Below are 13,250 nucleotides of genomic sequence, written 5' to 3' on the forward strand. Positions count from 1 at the left end.
GACTTACGTGTGACTTGCTATGATTTGACTTTTGAACGTTTACGCTCCCTTACCCGGCTTGTTTACCCGCTCACCATGTAAGTGATACGCTCATTCTATTAGATGCGACCCGTTTCCGCTGTCGATTTTGGAACTCGCGTTTAAAGTGTGCGCCGTGAAAGTTTTTGTGAGAAAAAAAACTAGTGAATTTTTGAAACCTACGAACGCGGTCTTTTCTGGCGGTGATCATTGTTCCTGTACGGAGTCGATTAGTTGGCGATTTCCGAAATTCGATGGGAGAGGTTTATGAAAAGCCGAGGACCGGAGCGACGGCGTAATCCCGTGGTGATGTCCCGGCGACGGTCGCTCCGGTCGGCACCCGCATGAGAGCTTTCGCCTCGGCGGGGCCGTCGGCTGCATCATTCTTCTCACAAGGGACCGCTGTGCTAGAGCTTTCACGGAAATTGCCACTAACAACATAGAAAAAGTCAGCCCAGTAGATATGCTTTCGTTTCTGACTTCTGACAAAAAACCCTTCCTTATATTTCTAACTCATATATTTATATTTCTATCAAAAACTTGAAATTCACGTAAGTAAAAAACTTTAACGCCCGTCTTTACATAAAAATATTTGAAATGTTGGTTTACTTCTTTCATCTGATTAATTTACCCAAAAAATTTATTACAAACATATAAAAAGGAGGTAGTTAAATTTCTATCTATCCGTTGCTTGTCTGAGATAAGTTGCTGTAATCTCGAAATTGTTATCATATCAGATTGTAAATTATTTTCACCTATATTTCGTAACTTGATTAAAACCAACATTGGAAAACATTGATACATTTAAGTTGTTTGTCATCTACAAAATATATTTTATATATTAGAAAAAAATGATAACATTTGTGAAAATTTGCGTATATGTGAAAGTTACACATGACACTAATGTTAACAATCCTTTAGTTAGAAAAACTAAAGTTTTGACATTTTCACAGTATTTCCAGAAACTCATAGAAAAGACTATTATTTTTATGCAAAGAAACACAATTTTGGTGGCACTTTAACGACACCAGTTTTGTATGCTTTATGAACTATAACAAAACATGTCTTAAAAATAAATGAAAATTTTCAACTGAAAAAACCAAATTTGAAATGCTCTAGAGTGCTATATTTTAAATGGAAAAAATAATAATTGAAGAAAAATAAGCAGATAGGTATCTCTTGTGATTAAAAGATCTTAGTAAAAATTTTAATTTTATTAAAAACTAGCTGTCGCCCGCGACTTCGTCCGCGCGGGATTATAAAATAGATAGTAGCCGATTCTCAGATCTACTGAATATGCTCACAAAATTTCATGAGAATCGGTCAAGCCGTTTCGGAGGAATATGGGAACGAAAATTGTGACACGAGAATTTTATAAAAAAATTAAAAAAAAAACCGGACAGTGTCTAGTAGCTGCCGAATGCTATAAATAAATATTTATAACAATTTTAATACATCCTTTACCACGGACGTTGCTAAAATCATTTGATAATGCCAAGACACGATGATAAATATATTTCTGTATGGATTTTAGGAATAACATTATGTGTGTAACAATTCGCAACTCGTATATTGAATTATAAACATTAACCAGTTTAAAAATACTCGGTGTAAATTCAACCAGATGTAAAACACAAAATAGATTTTGCCATTATACAGATTATTACGTCAATTTCTTTCGTCTAATTTAAGCAAGATAATATTAATCGAAATTATTTATAAAAGCTGTTATAAAAATTATAGTCATATGTTCAGGAGAGCTTTACTATAATATTAAACAATTGCAAACTTCGTAATGATATATCGTTAATTCAATTCACGTGGAACGTATTACTTTGAACAACCCTTGGGGTGTGCTGTAGGAGCGCGCAAAAATGTATGTAATGTTAGCTTGGTCGTGTGTTAATTTTTAAAGCGACCGGTGTATTGGTTCAGTGGAGGTCCACAATGGCGCGGCTGCAACGCTTCCACGAAGGCAACAGCTGGGCTCCGCTACCTGCTCCCGACAATAAAACTTCTGTCAATAGACCACTCGGCCCGACTTTATTATTATTGTACTATTTTATTAATTTTAAATTGAGCTGTGAAACACTGACAGATCTATAATATAACGTGTTGCCACTTTACGTAGCTAATGTATATCTTAGTTTAAATAATAGTTTAAATTATGTAAAGGATCGTTCAGACATTGCGGCCATGACGATATTTTATTTTTACAGTTATTGTGTGAATGACAGTGAAATAACTTTTTGTATAGTTAGATTATGGTATGGTTAGGAAAATGTGTACTTTAATGTGCATTTTATCACATACGAGAGCATACCATTTCCTTAAATGCCGGCAACGCATCTGCAGTTCCTCTGGTGTTGCAGATGTCCATAGGTGTAATTGTTCCCGCCGCTCGTTTGCCCCCTTCTCTTATAAAAAATCTAAGTTCCAAAAAAAATATGCTTTCTATGGAAAGAATGTGTAATTTTTATAAGTATAATTTTAGCAAACTTACATACACTAGACTTAGACTTAGTTTTGGTCTGAAACTCTTAGGCATTCAAAATTGATGCTAATCGGATTATTTTTAATTCTGAATAAGTGATAAAATATTTTCTATACATTTTATTTTGTGTGTTAAAAAAGTGTTATTTTCAACCGTATAGAATACTCGACAAAAAATTCCTTCGTCTTAATACAACAAAAAAGGAGTATCTTTATTCTCGTGTATCATTCGCAAAATTCTTAGGTCAATAATCATATTGAAATAGATTCATAAATAATATGAATGTAAATGTTGCAAATTTACAAATATCTCGTAGTATTTTTCCTAAGAATCTGCAAACGCATCTTTTATTGTACAAACATTAAGTATGGAGCGCATAACGGCAGATTGTTTAAACACAACGTTCAGTAAAGAATAACACGGCCGTTGAACGTTTCGTAGAATTAATTATCTTATCAGCGAGTATACGGATGTGACACAGGCGAAGCTGCACCAGATTACGTGGCCAAATTAATCATTGATAAGATAACCGGTGGCTTAAAAATTCGCTGGTCCCTCACAAACTCGAATTTCTTTCGTACCTACGTACTATATTTCAAGTTACACTTCCATTATCGCCTTTTGCCCGGAGTCATCATTTTTTATTACTTATCAGATAAGCGTTTGTTGTATACGCTAGCTCCATTAGGGTTCGCTTCGTGCGTTTTGCATTCCCTCCGTTTGTTTGTGTTGTGTTTTTATGTATTGTCGATAGGATCAATGGCGCGGGTCCCATCGCGTCGCTCGATAAGGCGTGCACATTAACGGGCGCGCTGCAACGATAGCGCCCGAATCGCGTAATTTGCGCCTCGTAAATTCGAAGCCATCGCAAATTTTTCGCCTGTGCAGCGCTAATTAGCAGTCGGCCGGCGTCCCCGGAGTCTGCTAAATGCTCCTCGCGCACGCCCCGAATGCGTTAGCAGCACTAGTTACGATGTGCCGCTCGTGCTGACAATGCCCTTTGTTTTGACCGCCGGAACTGACCTACGTGATCACCTAATCATTCGCTTAATTGCAAATATATCCAGAATATTCGATTTCCTATTTCTTTTATTATTTTTAATTCATATGAGCCTCCCCTCGGGCGCAACATTGCTTCGCCATTGATTGTGTTATCGACTGGCTAGACAGCAACTTTATGAAACAATAGGTATATCGTTCAATTCAAAGGTAATCATACAGAAAGAAAAGTATGCAAGTAGATAGGAAACACATTATAATCACAATAAAACCACTTCAATTTCATTTATAGTAAACGGTTCTGTTATTAAGAAGCTGATAAAAGTTAATAAAATAATTATAAATTACGTGTCATACGTTTCTTTTCTAACATTTCTTATCAACTCATAGTAGACACTACACATAGTAGACCAAGGAAAATATTGTTTTTAACAAAAATAGTAAATGTACTTATTCTCAGAATGTAAGTGCTTCTAATATTTCTTTTTTTTTCTCCCTACTAGTCTGAGTCGAACAACCACTGTCGGCCAACGCATACGACGGCGTGCGCAGAATAAAGAATCGTATAAAATCGGGTGACATCACTTGCGACTCACAACACGCGTCACGACGCCGTCGAGCTTTAAACAATTTAGTACCGTCAGACGAAGTGTTAAGATCCATAATCCGCTGCTTCGTTCACCTTAAATTGTGTCCCTGAACATTAATACAAACATGAGCCGAATTGACAGAAATATCAGTCATAAAAGTTTAATTTACCTTATGAATTTTGTTTTTCAGTGCGTTCCAAGTGTTGCTTGCTTTACAGGAATTTAATTGAAAATATAACAGGATAAACATTCCAATATTGTGCCCAATGATTTAATGTTAGAAATAATTACATCGTCAAATTAGACGTTGCACACTGCGCATTTGCGTGTTTTCCTAAACTTGGCTGTAAATATGCTCTTAATATACTATTAGTTAAAATTATCTGTTACTATTCAAGTGCCCTGAGGTTCGTTAAAATTCAGCGCGGCCAGTTGGCACCCTTAAAGAGTGACGCAGTCAGAGACAAGAGATATTATATGGTAATCGTATCGAATGTATGCAAATGGGCAATTGAACCAAATGCGGCAGAGCGTCGCAGCGCCATGTCCAATAGACCATGGTGGTGGTTTTTGCTCCGCCGTCTGCGGCCGAGCGCGCCAGCCAAGGTCACCTTTCGATCGCGCGATGACGCGTAGCTTGCTGTTGCCGTCGATCTATTCATTACGTGCCGGTCGCCGTTTACAATTTTTTATCGAATTGCCCCGTTTGATTGCTGCGACGATAAACCTGCCCCGAGATAACAATAGGAAATTCGCCTCGGCCACCGTTCTTATAGACACCACAAAAAAATAATTGCATAACTTACTCAGTTGACCTGACATTCTAAAACTTAGACTTATCAAATTTTAAAGACTCACAGAATTGTGAATTGCAATTATATTAAGAAATTTAATTTGCTAATTATATTTTATAATTAAGTTAAACAAATAGACTGAATTAATAAACATGCTGTTACGAAACTGTGCCTTGTCTATTTTCGGTTTAAGCATTTTAATTGCATACGAATTTTTTTACGTATATTTTTTTTCTAAAGACAAATTGTTTTCATATTTAAAAAAACAATATTACAAAATACATAATATTTTTTCTACGTTTGATATCTTAAAAGAGTAATAAGTAAATGCTTTATGAAACCTCAAGAACGTGTTACTTTGTATTTGTTAATGATTAGTTAATTAATGAAAATAATTTTATAACAATGCGTTTTATGTGTAATATTAGATAACGATATCTATGTTGTTTTAAAACGTAAAAAAAGTACCGTTAATCTAAATATCGACGTTTATTTGTTTGTACACATGTTCTTTAGAAAGGAAAGAGTAATCGGCTTATAAAATAGGTCTTTTTTCAAGTCATAAGTTAGTCGAAAGTATTGTGAATAAAATTAATCAGTTGGTTTTCGTATAAACAAATGTCCTCCTTTCGTATTCTTCTAATACATTGTCTGCCTAGAACTATACAAACTTAAATGTTAAAGATGTCACAAAATATTACATTTTAATAGCCACTTAAGCGGCACAAGGTCTGTGTGACTTTTTGCATAGTAGACATTTTATTTATATAAATACACGAAATATCCCGAATGGCTTTTATAACCGTTGCCACGCAAAGCACTAACTAATATGCTAATGAAATTCATAGCAACTCAGTACGGCAAACGAGATTGTCTACATCACCGGCGCGCCCGTAACAATGCTCCAGCAAATGTCAAGTAAAGTTCAGCGCAAGAAGGCGCAGCGCAGGCGAGCGCAAGGCGCACTCGACTGTGCCAACGCGCCGATACTCAATCAACATAATTAGACAGTTTCTCAAGTATATTACATTAATTTACGTAATACATAGAATGAGTGATAAATACAAAAATAGAAATATATAATTTATGCTAAGAGCTTTTAGACGGTATAGAAGGAAGGAATTGTGTTTAGATTGGTAATGTGACATTTATAGCGAGCTCCTCGCATTCTAATGTCTTGATAGCTCAGTGGTTAGAGCGCCCTCCGCGGCGGTGGGAGGCCCAGGTTCGATTCCCGGTCAAGACTCCGGATGCGGGCGAGTGGCTCGTTTCTGTTCCGAAAATAATAACCCGTCGATGTTGAAACACTCGACCGCGCGCTGTTCGTGAAATATCTATTAAACTGTGCACAATAAATTCGTGGATGGCAACTTGATCGAATCGCCGATCACAAAAGCTCGACCCGAGTGTTTTTTCTCCCTCCCTTCCCCACCCTTTCGTCCGACCGCTCTCAAGAGATTCTTATTTAGATTCGCTTCCGTCTGATTGCTCTTGGTAATCTTTTCACTGGGTTATTGAATGTTATTCCGCTTCGTGTGTAGGAGACGCAAGCCCTAGGCTGTCGACACCACACCGCTATACATTGTCTACTAACATCTGATTCCATTGCATCATTGTATTATTATTAATACAATTAACAAATTGATATTTTAGTCATATTATTTATTCCATTTATTTATTAATCTTTTCCTTACAAAATACATTTTATTAAAAACACAACTAAATAATTTAATATATACTGAATAAAAAATAGTGCACCATCAGCTGCGGGATCTTATGCTAGTCATATTATTAATATCATTAGACAGGATCCATCGCCATGTCTCGGGCAATATACAGTTCGCCGTCCTACTTTACAGGGTAACCTTTTTAGGGGGTGGCTCTTCAGCTAAGATGGTTAACCACGGTATGTTATAAATGTCTGTGTCTGTTTGCGTGTAGTAGTTACCTGTGGCGTAGTTATTTCATCTAAAATTTATATATATACAATGCACAAAAGTAAAATCGACAATTCATTAATCAATATGCTAGATATATCCTACATTCTATTCATGAGCTAATGTATTAACAGATTAACGTTTTAGATTTGTACATGCAAAGCTTTGTTACATGATTGTCATACAACAAAGATGAACAAAGGTATTTATAATACGATTTTCCTTTGATCCATTCGTTGTGTTTTCCTGTTTGTATACCTTGTAATATAATATTCACTATACTACTGCTATTCATGATACTATTGTAGGCTGTAGTAGAATAATTTTGGAATACTCCAGGCTATCTAAGCGTAACCTACAACCTTTTTACTTAGTTTCTTGGTCTCAAATTTTAATAAGTTTATTGTCATATCACTTCTAAATCTGATAGTTACGTATTTGAATATTATGATTGCATTAATGTTATTAGCATGAATAAAACAGAAAGTTTAAATTGATAAAACCAATGGTTACCTACAACAGGTGTAAATATTATTTCAAACAAAAAACGGCACTTTTACAACACCTGTCACCGCTAACTTATTTGAATATTTACGAAACTATTTTAGTCAACGTTATGGCGCAGTTTAAAGATATTACCGCATTTATGTTTAGTACCAAGCTAGCAAGACAAAAGTTAGCTCCGCCGAGACAAGACTCGTCTGCATAGTAACGACAGAACAGAAAATATTATTGCATCCATATCGAAAATAAAATGTGAAGATTTATGCAGGTCGAGAAAGAGCGTCGCTGCGTTGCCGCGCACCGGGCTATTTTCAACTGGGTTATGCTTTAAATAGCACATTACGATAGGATTTGGTTTCACGAATTTTTCCCTGTTCCCGGCCCCCGGACCGTCGCGATCCGCCCGCCAGCGCCCACACAAACAATTTTTCCGCGAGATTATTCCTCGACTCGACGCTATTACTATGTATTATGAGCCACCTACGTGATGTATCATATTTTTCGACTAACAGTCGCAGAAAGTGGGTCATGCCACATAGAACTAATATAATCTATATCGTAATCGTTGCTATGTAAACATATATTAACTATCCGTTACGTAAGAAAGTGCTAGTATAAACTTACGCCGCCCACAACTCACCTGTCTGTCCTATACCTAAACCATAGCAAACCATTTGTAAACTGCTCAAAGTACTTAGATAATAATAGCTGCATTTCAAGTGAGTTAAGTTAAACATGACAATGAAGGCAAGCCATGCTATGAGAATAGCAGCGAAATTAGTCTCGCTCTAAAATCACTATGCAAATTGTACGTTCAGAAGTTCATTAATAAATGTAAAACATTAACTTTCTCTAATTATTACCGAGACGTTTCGTATTTTGAGTTTTGTGTATTCCATAATTGATACAACGCTACGATAAATGATTGATATAAGCAGTGAACAGGCATTTTTGAATGCACTTAGACCATACCTACCATGTCGTGCGCTGTACTTTATATACTATAATGTCACTCAAAGCTATCCCCCTCAAATAACCCATGCGAGAGAGGCGATACGAGGCCTGTGAGCGGCCGCCGCCAGCTTCCTAACCCGGCAGCCGCTTCAGCTTGGCTCCGGGGCCGAAAGCCCCGAAACTAACCAGTGTGTTTTGTTGTTCGCAGAGTTGAGCCGCACCGCACCACGGCTTGTCCGCCGCCGCCGAGCCGCTAACCCTGCTTACCGCGCCCCGCGCCCCGCATTACGACCGCCGCCATGCTCGCGCACCACGCACCGCTCGCCCTCCACTAAACTCGACCGCGACCTTCGACATCTACATCGACATACACATCGATACCGTACCGACGCGTGTGATAATAATTTAATACTCGCCTAAATAAGCTTGCAAAGTCGGTGTCCAGTTCTAACGCGACTAAGATTATTACTAAGTACTTTTGGTGCGGAGCGCATTTCTTTCGAAGCGGTGTCCTTTGTCTCGCGACCTCGTGCCCAGTGAGTGCCGCTGCAGCCCACGGCGCACGGCAGCGCCACCGGCCGGGAAGTGTATGCCCGCAGCGTCGGGCGTGCTCGTACCGCGGCTTATGCACCGCGCCCGCTCGGTGTAACTGAGTGTGCGACTCCCGCTCGCCGACCCCGACCGTAGAGACAACGATGGCAACCATGGTGAACATGAATAACCTCCTCAATGGCAAGGACTCACGCTGGCTACAGCTCGAAGTGTGCCGGGAGTTCCAACGGAATAAGTGCTCGCGGCCTGATACCGAGTGCAAGTTCGCTCACCCCCCGGCCACCGTCGAAGTGCAGAACGGAAGAGTTACCGCCTGCTACGATAGTATTAAGGTGAGTGTACGTTTGCTATTTTTCTAGATAGTAAATTAATTTAAGATGTTTTCAGCTAGATGGCAACCCTAATAAAATCTTTCGACGCCATTTTATGCGCCGATCTTTGTTCCAACGCTGGTTTGAATGACGTCATCCGAGCCACTGTACCACCGCAGTGAAACATTGTATGGGAATTGGCATCGCGCTAACATAATGAGGCAGGACGATGACTCGACGACGCCTTCATTCGAGGCACATCTAGACGGATTCATTTAAAAACGCACTAGTTACTTAATTAGAGACCTTTTCATATTTAGAATTTTGTTATTTTCACTCATGTAATTTTTAATGAGATCATATACCTTATTTACCACATTAGTCGTTCGTTATAATTTCAATAAATTTTTATATGAATAGTGTACTACGTGTAGTTGGAATATTACGTGATACGAACGCGGCTTTATCAGGGCGAAGAGCGGCGTGATATTGTGTAGTTATTTCGGACAAACACAGCGCGATAAAAATTAAAATCGACATGTAAACACGCACCTCTGCCATTGCATCGCTCGAAGCTGAAACTGATAAGGTAGTCGGCGGCCATTCCAAATATTGGAAAAAATACATTTTAATTTCGTTACAAGTGCATTCGTTTATTCATTTTTTGTCAAATTGCATCATTTAATTTGTTTTACATTTATTGCGCTTTGCACTTTATTTGAGCTGATTGTTAAAAATCATAACATCGTATCGTAGTCCCAGTAAAGACATATTGTATTGTATTTCTTTAATATTTTGCTGTAGAATTTTCCTTTGATGCTCGGTTGAATAACGCGATCTACAGATAAAACATTCGAGTAACAGAGAGGGCTCGTTCGGCAAAGGTTTCCACTGTCGTCGGGGAAAAGACGGCACGTCTGTTGGCGACGGTCGTTACATTCAATGCGACCGCTGCGTCCCTGTCGCGCATGTTGCCTCCGGATGACGTTCTGTCACCAACCGATGACATAGGTTTCATTTAATGTTTCTTTGTTGCATCAGTGCAACATTTAATGTATTTTGTTACAGAATATCATTTTTTACTCATTACACAAGACATGACAAAGTTGTCAGACTGTTTCTTAAACAAATCGGTACCGTTGGTAAAAAAAAACGTAGATATTTGAAATTGACTACTGGTCGCAAAAGAAATTTCTGCATTCATTCTGCGAGGAATCTAGGATAGGCAGGGTGGGGTAGTCGGCATCGTATTGTGTGAACTATAGGTGCTATCAGCGAAGCTCAGACATGTGTGAAGATCGTTGCGGTAATTCGCTTAAAACCGGGCATCATGTATAGTCCGAGACGTTAAACAATGGGCGAGCGTGCATTGTGCGGCCTTTGTGCAACGGAGTACCGCACATTCCATACAATGACGCCGCCGCCGCTGCCTCGCCGATGCTGCACTGCCGCGACCGCCGCGATCTTATCTACTCTTTGAGAGCATCTCCTCACTCTCGTTGCTTATTGGGTCTTGAATCTGCAAGACAATCTACTGCCCCCTTTTCTCACACATGTGCAAAAACATGTTTCATTTATGTGGTTTCAAATCTTCTCTAACTATAAAGTAAATGTCAAACTTTGTACTTGCGTTATTTGTTGTTTCTTTATTCATATTCCAACACACATTTCTAATTAAATTATTCGAGTAATAATAATTTTTAACATGTCAACTAGCATACTGAATGATAAGCGTGTTTTTTACGATAAAATTAATAATCTGACCTTCAGAATAAACAAAACTGCTTTTTTTGTTAAAATATTGTTAAATTATCTGCTTTATCATTTTAAGTAACAATGCAAACATTTATTAATTTGCATATTTTATATACAAAATTACGTTTTTTTTAAATTCAATAACATTTTAATAATTTCCTCTGGAACTAACTCTTGTATGTATCAAATTAGTCAGGCTTTTAGAGCTATAACTCAGTATTCAATTATATTTTTGCTTAAACTTATGTCAAGCCTTTTATCGCACGGTAATATTAAAGTTTACCAGGAATTATTATTATTAAAATATAATAATGCGTAAGATTCCGAAATCGATCTTGACAAACATATAACATACTCTTTTGACTATATTGACATCCATAATAAAAACGCCGGCGGTCAAAGGGTTAAACATTTCAAGTAAACAGTGTGTAATATCAGTGTATCTTTTGAGTAAAACAATAGCGTTGTGCAAATAATATTATAATATAAATTTAAATAGTTATTATGCTATAGTCTACTAAGTACCTCGAAAATTTGTATGTATGTCCACTATTAATTATATGTCGCAGACAGGCCAGGTTATGTCAGCTGCATATGTTAAAAAAAACATTCATATATTAACGCATTCTGTAAAGTCTATTACGTTGTACGTAATTTAATACTTCTGAAAGAGTTTCGTTTACACAGCAAACTAATAAATTGAAGCACCTCATATCGAAGTAAACGGTCTCTGTCGGAGACGCAGTCCAGATAGATATCTAGCTAGTAAAGATAAACAACGACCTCACCCGGCGCCACTCCACCACTGTCGCTTTGTTAAACATACACTCTTTTGTCCGACTAATCAAAAAGAAAAAAATTATCGCCTTTCCAACTAACCTTATCATGTGCACATCAAAACACTATTTTAAAAGCGTTTTTTTTAATTCACATACAGTTATTTAAAATAATGAAACATTTAATTGATAATCCTCCATTCAATCTTTGAAATCTCTTACGCTTATTAATAACTTTAGCGAATATAAAACAAAGTAACATAATAATGATGTAAGTTTTATGTTAGTAATATTTAATATTCTTATGAAATTAATTATCTGATATTTTAATACATACATGTTTCTTGAATCTGAAGCATTAGGGTGGGGTAAAAGCCCGCATATAAAGAACTATGCGATTCACTAACATCACATGATTAAGCCTTCAATTACGGAATATGATTGAGAGGGCCATATTAGATTAGACGCCATGTTGTTAGTTTAAACCGAACTTATTGCCTTATTCGGTTAAACCCACGCGCCTTACGTCAACTCCAAACAATACTTTGCAATCAAAACTGGATTTTTGATGTCTTACCTTAAAGGTCAGTTCATCAGTTTCATTAGACGACATTAATACAGCTATAAATAAATGACCGTACAAGCTAACATTGTGACTAAAGTGTGTAGGATTTGTAATAAATACTTATTAATTAATCAGTTAAAAATAGCAAATCTTACTTATCTTACTAATATATAAATGCGAATGTTTTTTTATGGATGGTTGGATGTTTGTTTGAAGGTATCTCCAGAACGGCTGAACGGATCCCGCGAAAATTTGGCAGATATGTAGAACAGTCTGGAAGAACCCATACTTTACTAATTAAGTCTTTTTTAGTTCCGCTCGGACGTAGTCGCGGGCGACAGGTAGTAAATAATATATGAATAAAACCTATTCCGCATAAAATAAAGAACGTTGTGGAATATTCATTCAAATCTCAATTTAACGATTTCTAAAGATATCATGCATGTACGAAGACATAAAATTTAAAACAAAGATCCACCATTATGTTATTACATGTCTTATTTCATTAACACAAATGACGTTATAATATCAAAAAAGAAGCCTTAATAGACAAGATATAGTCTTAGCACACAGAGTTGATACATTAAAAAGCATATTTCGCAATGATTACGTGAATTCACCACAGACTGAGGCGCGGTGCTGTGGCGTAGTGTTTTGTTAACACGCCGGTGACATCACCACGGTCAACTGTTGCATGCCCGACTCTTATTACATATTATTTCTTACCGTTTGTGCTGATAATACTCTTACAGCTAAATACCAAACGCTTTTATTACTGTTACCAACTATTGACGTCATCGCGCAACATTGTTACCTTTGTACCGAGCGAGTGTAACTTTAAATTTAAAAAATCAAGATTACGTCATCCTTGGAGTTTTCATGTGAACTGACTTCTTTTCAATCTCCGAATATCTAATAATTACGCAATATAGTTAACAAAATCGTACTTAAAACTACTTATTAAAGTACGTTTACGTACGGTTTTAAAGTTAAAATCCTTT

At 37.1% G+C, this 13,250-nt stretch overlaps 1 protein-coding gene across 12 annotated transcripts in view; it reads left to right on the forward strand.

Annotated features, from left to right (window-relative positions):
• The window catches only part of mbl (splicing regulator muscleblind), a 105,074-nt gene that overhangs the window by 44,840 nt on the left and 46,984 nt on the right, over positions 1-13,250 (forward strand). For 11 of the 12 annotated variants that reach the window (XR_001228413.1, XR_001228414.1, XM_013325675.1 and 8 more), the window contains exons 1-2: positions 1-77; positions 8,499-9,174. Coding sequence is in view for 10 of the 12 variants with exons in the window: in XM_013325675.1 (XP_013181129.1) it covers positions 8,986-9,174 (189 nt within the window). In the remaining 2 variants the exon portion in view is untranslated. The remainder of the gene's footprint in view (positions 78-8,498; positions 9,175-13,250) is intronic. The other variant, XM_013325676.1, reaches the window with a different exon arrangement.

Source organism: Papilio xuthus, unplaced genomic scaffold (assembly GCF_000836235.2).
Source record: "Papilio xuthus unplaced genomic scaffold, Pxut_1.1 DF824655.1, whole genome shotgun sequence".
Lineage (NCBI taxonomy): Eukaryota > Metazoa > Arthropoda > Insecta > Lepidoptera > Papilionidae > Papilio > Papilio xuthus.